At 58.6% G+C, this 18,267-nt stretch overlaps 1 protein-coding gene across 1 annotated transcript; it reads left to right on the forward strand.

Annotated features, from left to right (window-relative positions):
* The first annotated feature begins 229 nt into the window (after positions 1-229).
* Positions 230-8,634, forward strand: TLE5 (TLE family member 5, transcriptional modulator). Its single transcript, XM_082836815.1, has 7 exons — positions 230-451; positions 1,548-1,645; positions 4,001-4,064; positions 5,457-5,501; positions 6,159-6,221; positions 7,610-7,684; positions 7,774-8,634. The coding sequence occupies exons 1-7, from the start codon at positions 425-427 to the stop codon at positions 7,993-7,995; spliced, it is 594 nt and encodes a 197-aa protein (XP_082692941.1). The 5' UTR covers positions 230-424; the 3' UTR covers positions 7,996-8,634.
* Positions 8,635-18,267: the final 9,633 nt, after the last annotated feature.

Raw genomic sequence — 18,267 nt, forward strand, 5'->3', positions numbered from 1 at the left:
GGGCCTCCCCGGGCGCGCGCCCCCCCCTCGGCGGCGCGCACGGGGCCCGGGAAGCAGCAGCAGCGGCGGCGGCGGCAGCAGCAGGTGGAGCCGGAGCCTCCGCTTAGCCGAGGCCGCGGCCACTGCCGGCGTCGCCGCCATTAGACAATAGGAGCGGCGGCCGGGCGTGCGGGGAGGCGGGCGGCGGGGAGGGGCGAGGAGGGGCGCCGGGCGCGCAGGAAGCGGGGCCCGGGGCGCGCCGGGGCCGGGCGCGCGGGGAGGGGGCGCAGGAAGCGGGCGAGGCCGGGCGCGGGAGGCGGCGGCGGCGGCGGCCCCGGGAGCTGCCGATCGGCGCCGGGACAAAGGCGCGGCCGCCCGGCGCCCCGAGCAGCCCGAGCCGGGGCGCACAGCCGGGGCGCAGCCCGCGCCCCCCGCCGCGACTGACATGATGTTTCCACAAAGCAGGCATTCGGTAAGCGGGGCCCGCCGGCCCGGCGCCCCCCCATCCGGGCCCGGCACCCCTCAGTTCCCGGCCGGGCCATCCCCCCAGCTCTGGGCCCTGCGTCCGCCCAGGTCCTGACCCGGTCCCCCCAGTTCCCAGCCGGACCCTTCCCTCCCCCAGGTTCGGGCCCTGCGCCCCCCGCTCCAGATCCCAGCCGGACCTCCCCACCCCCAGCTCGGCGTTTCCCCCCCCCACCTCCTAGGCCCAGTCCCCTCCAGCTCTGGGCCCAGCGCTACTCCCCACCCCCAGCTCCGGGGCTCCCTCCCATCCCCGGTAGCTCCCTGTCCCCCTCCCAGCTTCCGGGCCCAGAGCACCCCCCCTACCTCCCAAGCCAGGTCTCCTCCAGATCCCAACTCAGATCCCCCCAGCCCCGGCCCCAGCTCCTGGGCCCTGTGCCCCCCCCCCATCAAGCCAGCCAGGGCCTCGGCGGCCTTTGCCTCGGGCCTGGGGCGCCCCGGGAGCCCCACCAGGCACCTCTAACGCCGGGGCTGCTTTCGGGGCTTGGGAGTGGGGGGAGACCGGAGGCGCACCCCTCCCGGAAGAGCGCGGCCCGGAGGAAGGGTGCTAGGAATCTGGGGTGGGCCCCCCCGGAAGATTTCGGGTGCTTAGAGAGGCCCCTCCCCCAAGGGGAGTTTGCAAGGAAGCCTCATTCTCCCTTCCCACACCGCCAGCTTGGGGAGGGGGACCCTCTAGGACGCGTTCTCCCCCCCTCCCAGAGGCAGTTGGGGCGCTCAGATGTGCACCCCCTCTCGGCGCTTTGGAGGCGCGGTAGAGGGCGCACCCTGCCCCCCACCAAGGGCGGGCCTTCAAACGCACCTCCACAGCCTGCGGGGGGCGGGGGACGAGAGCCTCCGGGCGCGCCCACCCCCCTCGGCTTCGGGCGGAGAGGCGGGGGCAGGAAGTGCGGGCGGGGGCCGCTCCGGGGGCTGTAAACACGGGCCCGGGAAGTAGGGCGGGGGGGGCGGGGGGGACGCTGCAGCTGCGCCGGCCGCTGCCTCGGGGCAGCGGGGGAGAGAGGTGGGTGGCGGCTCCACCGGATCCTGACCCGGGCCGCCCCTCCCCACAGGGCTCGTCGCACCTCCCCCAGCAACTGAAATTCACCACCTCGGACTCCTGCGACCGCATCAAAGATGAGTTTCAGCTGCTGCAGGCTCAGTACCACAGGTGAGCTGGGGCTGGTGGTACCCGCCCCGGGAGAAGCTGGAGACCCCTGCTCAGATGGCAAGACTGAAGCCTGCAGCGGAGGTTGTGGCCCCTGCTATATATCTAGGCTCCGAAAAAGTAGAGGCGTTGAATGTCTTAGGTGGCAGGCACTGTCTTTAGCACTTTGCCGATATGAAATTCATTTAGTCTTTAAGACAGTCCCATTTTGTAGATGAGAAAACTGAGGCACAAAAATTTCAATAATTTGCCCAAAGCCTCAGCTGTCTGGTGTCAGAGCCCTTCTCCCCACCCCCACCTCAATCTGCATTGGATAAAAGACCTCCCAACAGCTGGAGTTGGGGATGGGCCCTCCACCTCCCCACCCCCCCACCAAAATCTGTAGCATGTTATCTCTCTCTGCCTAGTTTTGGAGAAAGGGTTCCTGCCAGGCCGCAGAAAGGCGATTCTCTTTCCAGAACTGAATCTAACGTTTCTAAAGGGTTTGCCAATGTGCCAAATCTAAAGAGAAAGGAACTATTATTGTCTTCATTTTACACTTAGAGAAACTTAAGCCCAGAGAGGATAGGAATTTCCTGGGGTTGCACAGCAAAGAAGTGGCAGAACTGAGATTTGTACCCAGTCTCTGGGTTGAAGAATGCAGATTCTCAAGGTTTTGCTACGGAGGGGGGCTTTGAACTAGGAATCAAAAGGGGGTCCATGGCCACGAATACCTGTGGAGTCTTAGGCCCTCTCTGGACCTTAGTTTACCCACACAAAAGTATTCTTTGAAGGATCCCGAGTTGTCTCCAAGAAGAAATTGGGAACAGTGATATATTTGTTCTTTTGGAGGTACTTCCCATTCTCCCCATTTGCTGAAGATGGAACATACATTCTTTTGTTTCATCTTTATTGCTGCCCTATTGTTGTGTTCATTTCAAAGATGAGGAAACTGAGGCACAGATGGTTGAGGGGCAGGCCTAGGAACTTCGTTCTGGTCCTGTGATGTGGAGGGTTTAGGGGCTTTGCCTGGCAGGCCTGGCCTTTCTGAGCCTCTTCCCCCCCGCCCCACCCCGGCCTGGCCCATGCCCATGTCACAGTGAGCACTGGGGCTGATCCAATTCCAGAGACCGAGCAATCTGACGATTGCTGCCACAGTGCTGTGTGACCTCGGGTAGGCCACACCCCCTCTCTGAGCTTTGGAGTCTCCATCCGCTGGGCCTGGGCTTCCTGCTTTACACTGAGGGGTCCTACCGTGTTGGGGGCTCACACAGGATCCACCAGTCCTTCAGGAAGGGCCAGAAATGCAGAGTTTGGAATGAAATTGCCTGATTTTGTTTTTAACGGTGGCCACAAATGCGTATTTTTAAAGAAAGTTGGAGAAACCAACTGTGGCTGTCCTCCCAACTGGGGTATACAAGTCGTGGTCAGTCTGGCGAAGTGAAGCTCCAGTCTCCTGGGGTGACTACAAGAGCAACTAAGTTTTTATTGGGTACTTGCTGAATACCAGCATTAAGAGTGTTTCGGGTCTTAATTCATTTCATCCTCACCACCTCGCCCTCGGAGGTTGGAACTCAACAGACTTGGAGACCAAGACCCAGAGAGGTAGTGGGGTTTGCCCAGAGTCACACAGCATCAAAATAGCAGGGTTGAACTTTGGACGCAGTCTATCTGGCTTGAGTTTGTGCTCTCAGCTTTTTACCTGTCACCCTGACACCCTCGTGAGGGGCCTTTGAGAAATACCCAAAGCTTATCCTTGCTGGGGGAGCTTGAGAGAGGCGGGGGCGGTCACCATCTCTGTTACCCAATGGTGGAAATTTATGCCCCACTGCTAGGGAAATCAGGACCCACAAGAGGGCCTTGGGTGCCTTTGAAGATTCCTTGGTAAATCCAATCCAGAGCCCTACCAGCCAACTCGGCTCTCGCAGCAGCCTCTCCACCGTGTCTGTTTGTTCCTCCTTTGCTGGAGAGTTTTCCTCAGTGCTTGAGAGTATGGCCTCTGAAGCCAGCTTCCTGGCTGTGTGACCCTGAGCCCGTTCACTCAACCTCTCTGGGCGTCCATTGCATCATCTGTAAAAACAGAGTGATGTTAACAGCCCTGACCTCTTTGGGTTTCAGGAGAGGTAGAAGTTTCTTGGAATCCCTGTCTCAGCTACAGTCAGGGCATTTGCTCTGACTTTTGTTACTTTTATTATTTTCATTGCTTTCTCTGCCCCCAGATCTGCAAAGTTGGTTTCATAATCCACATTTTCTAGCTAGGGCACCTGAGGCTCCCCCTGCCCCATTTTCTGCCTGTCCCCCACCAAAGTTAGGGGCTCCCCTGCACAATGGGGGGGGACCTCAGCCCAGCCCCCGCCCCCCCCCCATGTTCTTTTTCAGTCTGAAACTCGAATGTGACAAGCTGGCCAGTGAGAAGTCAGAGATGCAGCGTCATTACGTGATGGTAAGCCAGCCCTGGGGTCCAGTGGGCAGGGATGGGGGACCCCAGATCCCCCTCCAGCACCAGCAGCTGTTGCCTGAACCCTGGCCGCCACCTCTGGGATGTATGAGGAGTCAGGGTCAGCTCTCCATTCAGCCTGCCCCTGGGCCGGGCTGAGTCCGTCTTGCTGGCCTGGCTGCCGGCCCAGGCAGTGGCCGAGGTGCCAAACCACCGGGTTGCAGCCTGGGCCTGCCAGGTCCCCCGGCTGTCCTTGGCAGGAAAGGAGCCAATGGCTGGGAAAGCCAGGATCTGACTGAGGAAGCAGCCAGATCCCTCCCCACCCCCATGGTCCAGGCATCCCAGGCTTAACCCCTCCTTGCCCAAGCCTGGGAGGAGGACTCGGACGTGGGTGGGAGGGAAGGGGTGTCACTGCGTTCTTGGGCCTGACATTTGAGACCCTGCCCGCGTGCACACTGCCAGAATCACTTGCTAGGTTTCCTACCCACCAGGTGGCGATTTCTGCATCAACCCCACCCCACCCCCGCGCCCTACTGCGCCACCTCCGTCCAGCCCAGAGCCCACTTCTCCCATGCTGTGGGGGAAGCAGAGCCAGACACTGAACCTCTGGCCTCAGAGGGAGGAATGGGCCAGAGAGAGGGACCCGGGACTGGGGGACTCCAGAAGGGGGTGCTCCCGGTTTGAGAAAGACTGCCTGGAGGATGGGGCATTGCAGCTGGGGTCTTGAAGAATGAGTAGGAGCTTGCTGGGCAGAGAAGGGGAGACCACACAAAGGCCTGGGAACAAACTTGGCTTCCCCCCCACCCTCCCTGGGGTGACAGAGGGGCGCCATGGGACTGTTTAGAGCAAGGGAAGGGGCAGGGTCAGATCTGGGGCGTGAGGGGGGGCGCTGCTGGCCCCAGAGCCAGACCCAGCAGGATTTGTTTATCCTCGATTATTTATACCCAGGAAGGCAAACTTCCCTGGAGTCCAGGGCCACCCGCAGACAAGACACATAAAGATAAAAGATTAGGAGCCTTGGAGAGAGAGAGAGAGAGAATGTGTATGTGTGTGTCTATGTGTGTCTGTGTGTGTGTCTGTGTGTGTGTTAGAGGTTGGGGTGTGATCATTATTCCAGAAACCAGGGCACCCACACCGCTGCTGGGGCCCTGAAGCTCCCCCAGCTTCCACAGCAGCCCCACCAGGCACCTGGGCCCCAGCGCCTGGTGTGGGTGTCTCCCCACTTCCATCTCCATCTCTTTCGCCTGCCCTCCCCTCCCCATCTCTCCATTTCTCCCCTTCTTCTCCTCTCCCCCTCTTTGTCTCTCTCTCTGTCACTCCCCCCATCTCTTTGTCTCTGGAGCCCCCCATTCTTCACCCGCCGCCATTTCTCTCTGTCTCCTCTCCGCCCCCATGCAGTACTACGAGATGTCCTACGGCTTGAACATCGAGATGCACAAGCAGGTACGCCCTCTTCCCCCCTCCTCCGTCCCACGCTTACTTCGGCACTCCCCCAGGCAGGTAGGAGCTTGCCCACCCCTTGCCTGAGCACCAAGTCTGCCCTGCTATCCTGTTACCTCCCAACCCACCCCCCTTCTTTCTTAGGCCTCCCTGAGGGGGAGGGGCAGAGACTTTCCGGGGACCTGCCACCCCCCACCCCACTGTCTCCCCTTTGCAAACAGCAGGGGAGGGCTGATGTGCCAACCCGCCCTGGAACCCCCAGATTGCCCCTTGCCCTGCAGCCTTGCTCTTGCCACCTGTGCCCTGATGAGGCTACCCTCGGGTATGTTGTAGAACACTGATGCCAGCTGCCCCCACCCCTTTTCCCCTTTCCCCCACGGAGCACTCACTACCTATCGGACACTGGGCATCATCTTCCCAGGGCCACCGGGACCCCAAGCGGCTGGGCGTGGGTTTGTCCTGTGCTCTTAGCCTACAGGGCAGAGAGCCAGCCTCAGATTCCACCTTTGCTGCTGATTGGGTGTCCGTGGGCCCGATGAGTTGACCTGACCCTGGGCCGAGCTGGCCTCTTCTTAGATTAGACAGAACCCCCAGGCCTCCCGGGGCTGGTCTGCGCCTGCCCCAGCTGCTGCCCAGGGCTGAAGCGTCTGTGTGTTTCAGGCTGAAATCGTCAAGAGGCTGAATGGGATCTGTGCCCAGGTCCTGCCCTACCTTTCCCAAGAGGTGAGTGGAGCCCCCAGGCCTCTCAGGGCTGCGGGGAGGAGGCGGTAGATGGACCGTGAACTTTCCCCAGGCCCTCCGTCCTGCAGCCATCTGGGGCAGCAGCGTGCTGGGTACCCCAGGGCACACGCCTTCCCTCTCTGGACCTCCCAGCCACCAGTCAGTCTGTGCAGAAGAATCCCCAGGTTGGAGAAACCCCAGGGGTGCAGGGCAGTGGAGGGAGGGGCCTCACCCTGCTGTGGAATTCCCAGCCTGAGTGAGTCATTGCACTGTAAAAATGTCAGCTACGCTGAAGACTGCACCAAGAATTCTGTTTCCCTGTTTTGCTTCCGTCTTTCACCCCCTGAGATTCATCCGCGGGGCCCTGCTGGCCGCTGTGTGGACAGGGGGGCTCCCAGCACACATAGGCAGACATACAAACAGCCACAGATATGCGCAGATGTGACACTTAAACACACGGCACACGGACACACACAGACGCACACAGACACATGGAGGAACCAGGTACCCAACTCTTCCTCTTTTGTTTCCTGGGGTTCTAAGACTCTTGGTGTGAGGCCCACTCTGTACACACACACACACACACACACACACACACACACACACACGTGTCTGGGTCATGTAAGGCCCATCTGCTCTCTGCCAGATTTACTCTTGATAATTCATCATTTTCTCTTTAGCCCCCACCCATATCTTGGGGTCCCTCAGGTGATGCCCAGGAACAATTCCAGGAGGACACCATGAAAGCCCTAAAGAAGGGGACTCTTAGGACCCTGAAGACCTAGCCTTGTGGTTTCCGTTCACAACAGGGGCTCCCCGGTAGCCAAGGCAAAGAAGGAGCTTGGCAGATTCTAGCATCTGATGGCCAGAGAGACAGACGTTCAGGGAGGGCTGGGGTACAGGGTGGGGGATTGCCCTGAACCGAGACTCGTGCCCCAGCCCTGCCAGAATTCACTGGGCCTTCCCAGGCTCTGGAGGAAGAGGAGCTTGGGTTAGCAGATCTCCGATCTCTTGGACCAGCAGTCCTGGTCTGAGCTCTTAGAACCAGGACTTCCCTGTACTGTTGACCAGGTTGTGCACCGCACTTCTGCTGCTTTGCACATGGCATTGGTTGTGGTTCAGGCTTTCTCAGACTCACCCAAAAGCTTTTTCCTAAGATTTTGGTACCAAGCCCTTTGGGTCTTCTCTGCATCTCCGTGTATCCCATTTCCCAGATGAAGAGACTGAGGCTGGATGAAGGGAATCAGCTGGAGAGAGGGGGGTTTCGGGAGGCGTGGGAAGCTGTGGAGAGGGAGGGCTCTAATAGCCCAGATGGGAGCGGGGCTTCTGGGCTCTGAGCCACAAGCCCTAACAAGATCGGGGCTAATCAGTTGATTTCTCTCCACATCCAGCACCAGCAGCAAGTCTTGGGAGCCATCGAGAGGGCTAAGCAGGTCACTGCTCCTGAGCTGAACTCCATCATCCGAGTATGTTTGGGGTCTTCGGGGGAAGCAGCGGGTGGGAGAAGGACAGGTGGGCCCAAGGGGGCTAACGCTCCCCTTCCTCTGCCCTGCAGCAGCAGCTCCAAGCCCACCAGCTGTCCCAGCTGCAGGCTCTGGCCCTGCCTCTGACCCCACTGCCTGTGGGGCTGCAGCCCCCTTCGCTGCCGGCGGTCAGTGCAGGCACCGGCCTCCTCTCGCTGTCGGCGCTGGGCTCCCAGGCCCACCTCTCCAAGGAAGACAAGAATGGGCATGACGGTGACACCCACCAGGAGGATGATGGCGAGAAATCGGATTAGTGGGCGGCTGGGATGGGGGCGGGGGGACAAAGGGGAGACAGACACGGAGAGAGAGAAAGATTCAGCATAAGACACAGTATAGCTCGGGATTGGCTCAACTCTGGTAGTATTTATGGTAGCCGCCTGCTGGGGCCCTCGCCCTGCTTGTGTGCCACCCCTTGACTTGGCTCCTACCCCTGACTCCCAGCCTCCCTCCTCCTCCCCTGCAGCCTGAATGGGTCATTACCCGCCCATATCACAGATGAGGCAAGCTGAGGCCTGGAGGCACAAGTGGGAGGCCAGGTCCGAAGGGAGCAAGACCTCAAGAGGTCCAGTACCCCCTGCACTTCCCCAATTCGCACACCTGTAACTGACAGCCCGCTGCCCCCCCCCGCCCCCCCCGGGGCACACCCTGGCCTCACACCCTGGCACTGCATGCAAACACAATGCTAGCTGCCCCTCCCCGCCCTGGGCGCCCCGCGTCTCCCCTTCCCACTCACTCACCCTCTGCTAGTTCCCGCCGCCCACACCTAGTCCTGTCCCCTCACCCATGAAAGAAAGAGGGGCCATGGACAGCAAGCTTTGCCCGGGGAACAGGGTGGGGTGGGCGACCCAGAATTCCCTTTCTCCCTTTTCCCAAATAAAGATGAGGGTACTCGAGTTGTCTTGGTTTTTATTTTTTATTTTTCCTTTTTCCAGTATACTAGCTTGTCTTTTAAGAAAAGGGATATTAAAAAAAAGAAAAAGACAGAAAAATGTTAAAAAAAAAAAGCAACACCCACACCTGTGTCTGTATATAGCCTTTTAGACTGTCAGCCTTTGTTGTGTTCAGTCGTTTGATCTCTACGGAGAGAAGTGAAAATGCTGTATCGAGGGTGGGCTTAGCTGTGCCTTTCAAATAAAGATGTGAGAAGGTTGGTTGCCGTGTTCCTGCCTCTGTGTTGCGAGTTGCCCGCGGTGCCCCCCTTCCCGGAGGAGGAGAGGGCTTCCTTCAAGTCTGAGATCCCCTCGTCTGTTACAGGACTGGATATTGAGAGTCCTAGCTGAGTCCGGCTTGTAAATGTAGTCTAGCTCCTGAACTTGGCGCCTAGCCCAGAGAGGGCCAGCGGGAGGCTCTAGGTCACACAGCACAGCCTAGGTGCTTGAGGTCTAGCCAGCCGTTTTGACAGGTAGGCAAAGGGACTCAGAAAAGCTAAGGGGTCACTAGTTTCTGAGTCCCAGGCCAGAGGGTTCCTAAATGATAGTCTTTACCCTTAGAGACAGCTGCTGAGACTGCACAGTCACACTGCACACACAAAACGCTTTTTTCCAGATCAGAGAACACAGACCCCCAGCTGGACCTCAACTCTCCAAGGACCACTTGGAGCCCACCCTCGCCCCCCTGCATCCAAGCTGGACCAGCCCAGGAGGGGGAGCCAGCAGGAAAGGTGATTCCCAGCACACTTGGCATTTCAGTCAAGAGAACTTAAGGGACTTCCCTGGTGGTCCGTCCAGTGGTTAAGACTCTGCGCTCCCGATGCAGGGGGTGTGGGTTCGATCCCTGGTTGGGGAACTAAGATCCCACATACCCCGTGCTGTGGCCAAAACATTTAATAATAAAAACTAAGAGAAGTTCAGGCTCCCCACCCAGGATATGGGCCTGGTGGCGGGGAGGTGGGTGGAGAGTGGGGACAGTCATCTGGACTTGGTAAGATCTTCACAAGGGCTTCATGCCACAGAAATCCCACCCTCAAGGAGCTGGGAGCACGAGGGATGCAAGGAATTCTCAGCTGTCTGCCCAATCCAGTGGGTTTGCATGGGGGCCAAGGGCACAGGAAGGGAAGGAGGGAGAGACAGAGGGGTAATGATGGACAGCCAACCTCAGGGTAAATGTCTCCTGTCCCTAAGGAGAGAAAGAGGAGGCAGAGAGGGGACAGGGGGACCCTCCTGCTGGGCCCCTCCCCTCCCCCACTGCAGCCAAATCACCTCCAAAAATGCCAGTGAGATGGGATCACTCCCTGCTTAATGTATATCCTTGTGCTGAAAACCAGAACTCATCTCTGCCCCTCGCTTGGGGAGTGTAAATTGTTACATCTGCCTCAGAAGGCTGCTTAGCACCCGGTGATACCCCCGGATTTGAATGCTGGATCCACCCAACACACGTGCCACAAGAATGTTTACAGCAGCTGTAATTAGTCCTCATTGCCCCAAACTGGAAACCACCAGCTGTCCATCAAAGGGCAGAAGGGTAAGTTGTGACATTAGCTGCCCGTGGAATACTACGCAGCCAGAAAAAGAACCAGACCTCACCGCACTTGACACCATACATCTGGCACACAGAACACTGAAGAAGCCAGGTATGGAAAAGTCAATGCTGTGTGACTCCACTTATATAAGGAACAAAGACAGGCCCAAGGGACCTATAGCACCAGATGTCATGGAGTTACCAAAGGAGACTTCTAAGGGTGATGGTAATTTGGGAGTTGATTACACAAGTGTATTCACTTTGTGATAATTCATCGAATTGTTTGCTTACAATCAGGGCACTCTTCTGTGTGTTCTATTTCACAGTTTTTAAAAAGGATTTAAAGAATAGATAATCTTTGGCCTCCATGGTCCTTGGAATAAATTCTAGGCCCAGGAGACCGCAAGGGCCTGCTACCCAGCCCTGTAATCATTCCTTCCCAGCAGGCTGCAGCCAGATTGAAACAACTGGCTGTTCCTTGCCTAGCGGCCTTTGCACATGCTGTTCCTTCTGCTTGGAACAGTGTTCTTTTTTTCCCCTCCCCCCCGTTCTAATCCCCCAGGACTCCCAGAAGTCACTTTTCTGAAGGCCACCCCTGACCCTCCCCCCAAAGCAAGGCTCTGGGACACCCCCACCCCTGGAGGGGAACAGTGGTTATTAATTTGTCACATACTGCTTCTGGGCATGGGGTCTCCAGCGTGGGTTTAAATCCTGGCTCTTCCTCTCACAGCAGGGTGATCCAAGCAAGTGGCTTCACCACTCTGGTTTTTGGTTTTCCCTCCCTATCTGTAAAATGGGTATAATCACAGAACCCACGGTTGTCATGAAGATCCTATTACTGACTCCGTGAAAAGTGCTTTAGCAGACCCTCACCCATTCATTCATTCATCTTTTTCATTCATTCATTGATTGCACCCCTACTCTGAGCCCTGGGGACACAGCAGGAAACAGGACACTTAAGTCCCCGCCCTGTGGCCGGCGGTAGGAAAATACAAAATGTGTCAGCAGGTGTCAGCAAGCAGAGGCGCTATGGCGAGTGAGGCGAGTGAAGTCACTTGTCTGATCTGTTTCTGGGAAGAGGGTTCCGAGGATTAGCAGAAAGCCTGCAAGGGCTCACCGGCCGTCAGCTGATATTATTATTACTGATGTTGCTGGCAGATGAAGGGCGTTGGGGAGGGGGGCAAACCCGACAGTCCCCCTCAGGGGTCTTCGAAGCAGAAGGGGGGTCCTGCCTAGCCACGGAGACATCTGTGACCTGGGGTCTCTCTGAGGGCTTCGAAGCCCCTCATCCCGCCCGTGGGGCTGGGGAGGGTATAGGGCGGGCCCAGGAGTCCGCAGTGGGGAGCGAGACCAGAGGGTCCTGGAGGTACGCGATCGCGGCCGGGAAGCCGGGGCGGGCGGAGGTGCGGCCTCCCGCCGCTTAACGACCGGGCTGCCGGCAACCTCGGCTAATTGATCCGCTAATGGGCCCCGCGCCGCGGGCACGCCTAATGAGGCGGGAGGAAGGGGAGGAGGGGGAAGGCGGGTGGGAGGAGGAGGGGAAGAGGGAGGATGGAGATAAGGGAGGGGGAGGGGGAGAGGAGGGAGAGAGGAAGGGAGGGAGGGCCGGAGGGAGGAGGGGGGTTAGGGAAAGGAGGGAGGAGGGAGAGAAGCAAAGAGAGGGGGACGGAGGGCGATGGGGAGGAGGGATGAGAGAGAATGAAGGAGCAATGGGGGGGAGGGAGGCGAGGGGGAGGGGCAGAAAGGAGGAGGAGGAGCCAGAGCTACGCTTCCAGCTCCTGGGGCACAGGACTGGGTGAACCCATCCCTTCTGACTCCACGCCCCCCACCTAGACCCCAGGCCCTTCTGGGAGTCCCCTCTTCCGGCCCCCTCCCCCTTTATAGGGGTCTTTCCAGGGAGGGATCTGTGTACACCGGGGTGTGAGGCTCCCTGACTCTCTCTGAGCCTTGACTTCGCCGTGCACACAATGATGTCCACAGCGCTGGAGAGTCCCACAGGCCCCAGAGTGGCATGAGACTGACCCAGCCCCGTCCCCACACACCCCTCCTGCACCCCAGCCCCCCCCCCCAGAGCCAGGCCCACCTCCTCCTGGTTTGGCCTCCAGGGCTCAGGAGGGGTCAAGGACTAACAGATTCCCCAGCCGGGGAGAAGAACATCCTGTGAAGGCCAGCGAAAACTAGGATGTGACGCGTTAAACATTCACAGTCCAGGCGGGCCAGGTACGTCTACTGCCTGAAATATTTACGTGGCCTTCCTCCTTCCAAAGTCTGTGTGTTTGCGCCTTGGACTTGGACTTGGAGGAGAAACAAAAAGAAGCTGCAGTGACGTGGAATCAGAGATCTTGGACCGACCACATGCTCTCCCCATTGTGCAGACAGGAAAACTGAGGCCGGAGGAAGGGGAGGAAGCTGTCAAAGTCGCAAAACAAGGCAGGGCCACAGCCAGTCTCCTGCCCTCTGCTGGCTAGCGGAGCTCTCAGCCCCGCTAGGCACAAATAGAAATAATCAGGGGACTTCCCTGGTGGTCCAGTGGTTAAGACTCCGCGCTCCCAATGCAGGGGGCTCGGGTTCCATCCCTGGTCAGGGGACTAGATTCCCCATGCATGCCACAACTAAGAGTTCACATACCACAACTAAGGAGCCCACCTGCTGCAACTAAGACTCGGTGCAACCAAATAAATAAATAAATACGTATTTAAAAAATAATCAGGAAAGCAACACAAATCCTAAGGATAACAGAAATCATAGATGGCTGCAATCTGAACATCTACCATGCTCTGGCTTCGGCTCAGGGCTCCAGCTACAGCTGGCAATCAGTTCTTGAAAATGCCTGGTGAAGGAAGGACCATTTTACAGATAAAGAAACTGAGGCTTGAGATATAAAGTGACTCGCCCCTGGCACACAGCCACGGAACCAGGATTCTGATGTGGGAAGATGCAAGCTGCCGGGTCCAGACCTTAGCCTGGATCCTGTGCAGGTGGGTAGAGCTATGGCCGCTCCCCTTGCTCAGGGCCTTCATTCTAATTGGCCTCTTTTCCGTGTCTGAGGGTGACCAAGCACGGTGCCACCTCTGGGCCTGACCCTCTGCGTGGAACACACTGTCCCCACAGTCAGCGCACTCCCGGCCATCACCACCCCCTCTCTCCTGCTCGCTTTATCTTCACAGCATTGATCGCTGTGAACAACTTAGGTCAACAAATATTCCCTGTCCTCTGCTTTTCCCCACTCTGAGATGAGTTTCAGGACAATAGGAATTGGGTCTGTTTTGGTCACTGCTGAATCTCCAGGGCTTAGACTCCTGCCTGGCACACAATAGGTGTTCATGGAAGATCTAGGGAGAAAGTGAGAAAATGGCAAAGGAGCCCGCGAGATGGGTGGGCCTGGGCCAGCCCTGCAAGAAGGTGCCTGCTCAGTGGGAGAGACAGCTGCAGGGAGCATGGAAGGTGTTTGAGCGGAGGAGGGGCACAGCCAGGTGCACCATGAGCAAGATCTGGGGTCGCAGAGGGGCCCAGCTGGAGGGGAGACAGAGGCAGGGCCGCAGGAGGAAGCCCGCGCAGTATTTAGATGTTTTCTGACTTTAGGAGCTGCAAGAGGGAGCTGCATGCACCCCAAGCCCCCGTCCCACAGCCAAGCATCCTGCTCTGAGGGCCTCTCCCGGGATCTGCCCCTCTCTCTCTCTTCACCCCCACTGCTTCCGGGAACCTCTGGGTCTCTGTCTCTCCAGCTTTGTTTCTCTCCTTCAAGGTCCTTCTCTATCTCTCTCTCCTCCCCCTTGATCTCTCCCTCCTACTATGCTCCCTCCCCGCCATCCTCGCCTCTCAGCCGACCTCGCCAGTACTCTCCCCACACCCTCCCCCGCAAACCTCTCCCACCCACCCAGGCCCCCCGGACCGGGTTGCTGCGCGCCGGCCAGGCCAGGAAGCCCGCTTCTCCCCGCCCTTGACCCTCCGCCCCCTGGCGTCCTCCTCCCCCTCCCCGCCCCTCAACCCCTTCCTCCTCTCCTCCACCCGCTTTGTCCCCTCCGTTTCCTCCTCCCCCTCCTCGGCCTCCCGGATCCCGGGCGGGGAAGGGGCGGTGCCCGCGCTCCCCGTGCCCCGCTGGGCCTGTCCCGGCCAGTTGGGGTGACGCGCTGGCCCGGCCCACGTGGTTACCGGTGTGTTCCCCAGCCGCGGCGGCGCGGGGAACGAGGGGACGACCACCTGGCACGCGGCCCCCTCGGCCTGAACTGCGGGGGGGTGGCCCCGGGACCCCAGGACGCCAGCCACCGAGCGCCCACCCGGAGCGCGGCTCTCTGTGACCCTGGATAGATCCCTAGGCGTCTCTGGCCCTGGCCGCCTCCCCTCCCCCCACTCCCAAGCCAGACTGACCGGCAACCGGAATTTATTGGGCGCCTGATGTGTGCCAGGCTCTGTGGTGGCTGCCCTGGACCCAGGACAGGGCCCATCTTGCCCTTAGTGGAACCCACAGCGTGTAGGGAAGACAGACAGCAAATAAACCAACGAATAAGATAATTTCCAAGAACAGTCAAGTGCTAGGAAGAAAACTCCACCAGGGGCAGGAGACAGAGAATGACAGGGGGCTACTCGAGCCAGGAGATGGGAGGAGGCCTCTCTGAGGAGGTGACATTTGAGCCGAGACCTGGATCACAGAAGGAGCCTGCCTCAGGGAGATGGCTAGGGGCGGGGAGGTGTTCCAGGCAGAGGGAGCCCAGGGCAGAAGCCTGGAGGCAGTTCTGCCTGGTCCACCGCAGGTTCTCATCCCCTACTTCGCAGTGCAGTTGTGAGCGTCAGACACAAGGTCAACTGAATAAAGCAGCTAGCCCAGAGTAATAACCGCCACGGGTACCATTATCAAGGGCAGCCCCCTTTTCCGGATGAGTAAACTGAGGCCCAGAGAGGATAAAATGTCTCCCTGCAAACCAGAAGTTGGGGAGTAAGATTCATATGAGGCCACAGGGCTCCACCCACACCTGTGCAGTGCCTGGGGGCTGGGTGAGTCTGCGGTCCAGCAGGGAGCACCTCCCCACCCCCCGGCCCCAGGGGAGAGATGGAGGCACAGCTCACAGAGATGCCAGACGGAAGGGTCCAGAGGGTGAGGGTCTGGGATGGCTACATTGACTAGGAGACCCCAGGAGTTTAAAAATAGGAGATGCCTCGGACTTCCCTGGCAATCCAGTGGTTAAGACTCCGCGCTTCCACTGCAGGGACGGGGGTTCGATCCCTGGTCTGGGAAGTTCTGCATGCCGTGCCGGGAGTCCTATAACACAGGATGAAGAAATTTCTGTCATTACCCCCATTTGACAGAATCACAGCAACACAACAGCTAAGGTAGGATTTGAACCCAGGCCTTCAGGTTGCAGCAGACCCCCGCAGGTTGGGTTAGCACTGGGCAGGTTGTCAGGGGCTCTGGGGCCCTGCCCCACATGTTGGGTGACCTGGGAGAGGCTCTGACCCTCTCTAAGCTCATCCCTTTATTTTCTCAACAAATACGTGGAGCAGGCATTGTGTTGGGCCTGGACAGACCATAAACACATAAGCAAATAAACTGTAAGTGTTCAGAGAGTGATGAGGCTTCTGAAGGAAGTGAAATGATAGAGGCTGACCAGGTAGGGAGGTTGGGGGCTATTGCAGCCAGGCTGGCCAGGCCAGGCCTCCCCAGGTGCTGATGTTTTGAACCAGCTGTGGTCTAGGCAAAGGAAACAGCTTGTGCAAAGGCCCTGAGGCAGGACCGTGTCTGGTGTGTTGGAGGAACAGCAAGGAGGCCGGTGTGGCTGCAAGGGAGTGAGTGAGGAGGAGAGAGGGAGGGGTGAGAGTAGGAAATTGATGGGGGTCAGATCATGTAGACAGAGGTGGGGAGTTTGGATTTTACTCTGAGGGTGATGGGGAGCTATGGAAGATTCTTGAGCAGAGGGAAGAATGAGATCTGATTCACATTTGGGTGATCAAAAATATGGGAGGGGGCTTCCCTGGTGGCGCAGTGGTTGAGAGTCCGCCTGCCGATGCAGGGGACGCGGGTTCGTGCCCCGGTCCGGGAAGATCCCACATGCCGCGGAGCGGCTGGGCCCGTGAGCCATGGCCGCTGAGCCTGCGCGTCCAGAGCCTGTGCTCCGCAACGGGAGAGGCCACAACAGTGAGAGGCCCGCGTACTGCAAAAAAAAAAAAAAAAAAAAAATATGGGAGGAGTGGAGAGTGAGTGCATAGCCCAGCTGTGGGGTGTGAAGTAAGGCTGGGAGAGAAGGGCCCTTTGGAGCATAAAGGGAGTGCAAATGGCTACCCCGTTCTGAGCATTTACTATGAATTATTTTAAGTACTTTATAGACATGAACTTATTTGAAGATTCTATTATCAACCTCGTATTCCAGATAAGGTTACCCACTGAGCCCAGGTCCACCCTGGACTTCCAAAAGCCCTTTCTTTTTTCCCCCTGAGCTGTCCAGTTCTTGCCCAGGGGAAGGCTGGAGTTTGGAGCCCGCAGCCAATGCTAGTGCCTCTAGCCATTGGCTGCAGTTTCTGATCTCCCACTGGTCAGAGCCTGCTGGGACTTTATGGACCCTTGTGAAAGTAGGCAGAGGGGTATTACACCCATGGGTGTGTCCACTCCCCACTTCACAGCCAGGGAATGTTCAGAGGTCCACTCAGCAAGGCAAGGGGTCAGAGCTCAAGGCTCCTCAATTCCAGGGCAGGGTTTAAAGTTGCCCCATCATTCCTCTTCCATGTTGGTCTAGGGTTATATAAAGGCACAGCTCAAATGAGGCAACTCCTATGCATTCTGCAGAACCCTAGCTTAAACACCCCCACCTGACATCTAGGAAGCCCTTCCATCTTCCCAAGCAGATACCTCACTCCTGGCTCTGCCCCCACCCCCACCTCCACCCCAGTGCCTCCCTTTTCCCCAGCCCTGACCACTCTCAGGGGTCTGAGAGCTATGTGCTTGTTTTCCCCCTACTTCCCCAAACTCAGGAACCCCTCCTGCATGGCCTAGCCCTGGCTGCTCGCTTGGCGCCAGAAGAAAGCATTGGTTTCATGAATAAGTCTTGTGCAACCATCTCACTGTACAGGTGGGAAAACTGTGGCCCAGGGAGAGGCCCTCAAGAGTCTCTAGGTCACATGAGGAGGTCGGGGGCGCTAGAACAGGGCAGGAGGGCGTCCCAAGTTCTTGGGTGGAAGGAAACCTGTGTGTAATTTTTCTGAGGGGGGCTCACCGCCAAGGTAACCGAGGCTCAGAGGTCACCTACGAGCCCTGGCCAGCAGGAGGGGACAGGCCTGGCTGGTGGCCCAGCAGCTCGGCTAGGGGGGCGGTAGGCAGAGGTTGGCGAAGTCGGAAGCCAAAGGCTTGGCCTCCCCGAGGGAGCCGCTTTCCCGGCCCGGGTCGGATCAATGGGCTGTAATTATACCGCGCCGGGCCCGGAGCCGACGGGGAGGGAGCGGGCGCTGGCAGGAGAGAGGCGGCGGGCGGGGGAGCGCGGGTCGGAGAGGGACCCACGTTACTTTGATTGACAACCCGGGCGAGCGCCGCGCAGGAGCTTCTGGGGCTCGTAGTCTTTCGTAGAACCCCTGTTCCAGTCTACTCTCCCGCTCGCGCCCGGGGAAACTGAGGCGTGGGGACCAGCAACCCCCTCTCCTCGCCTACCCCTGGGCCCATTCCTCCCCATCCGACCTGAAGACAGAAACTGAACCATGCTGGGAGCCTCCGGGCTCGAGTGAGAGTCTCAGTTCTTCCCCGAGCGTCCGCAGTGACTTAACGTCTCTACCTCAGTTTACCTATCTGCGAAAGAGGGCGAAAGACGCTAGTCGGTCCAGCCTGCTGGCCTGGCTTTTGCAAGGTAGTATGTTGGACGAGGGACTCTTGTTTTTAAGGGAAGACCCGCCAGGCTTAGGTGGTGGATCGCTTCTCCCTATTTTTTGGATACTAACCGAGCCGGAGACCCCCCCACCCCACCCCGCCCCAAACCCGCCAGGATCAGGCGTCCACGAGGGTCTCAGTTCTCTTAGGGAGGGGGAGCCACACTCCCCATACCCCGCTGGGACTGCCTCGCCGCCTTCCGATTGGCCCAGCCGATCCTAGCGCC

This window comes from Leucopleurus acutus (genome assembly GCF_964270905.1).
Source record: "Leucopleurus acutus genome assembly, chromosome: 3".
NCBI lineage: Eukaryota > Metazoa > Chordata > Mammalia > Artiodactyla > Delphinidae > Leucopleurus > Leucopleurus acutus.

Coding starts and splice junctions, on each gene's coding strand:
- TLE5 (XM_082836815.1), top strand. CDS start 425: ATGATGTTTCCACAAAGCAGGCATTCG. Junction 452..1,547: donor TTCCACAAAGCAGGCATTCG/GTAAGCGGGGCC, acceptor CCCTCCCCACAG/GGCTCGTCGCACCTCCCCCA. Junction 4,065..5,456: donor TGCAGCGTCATTACGTGATG/GTAAGCCAGCCC, acceptor GCCCCCATGCAG/TACTACGAGATGTCCTACGG.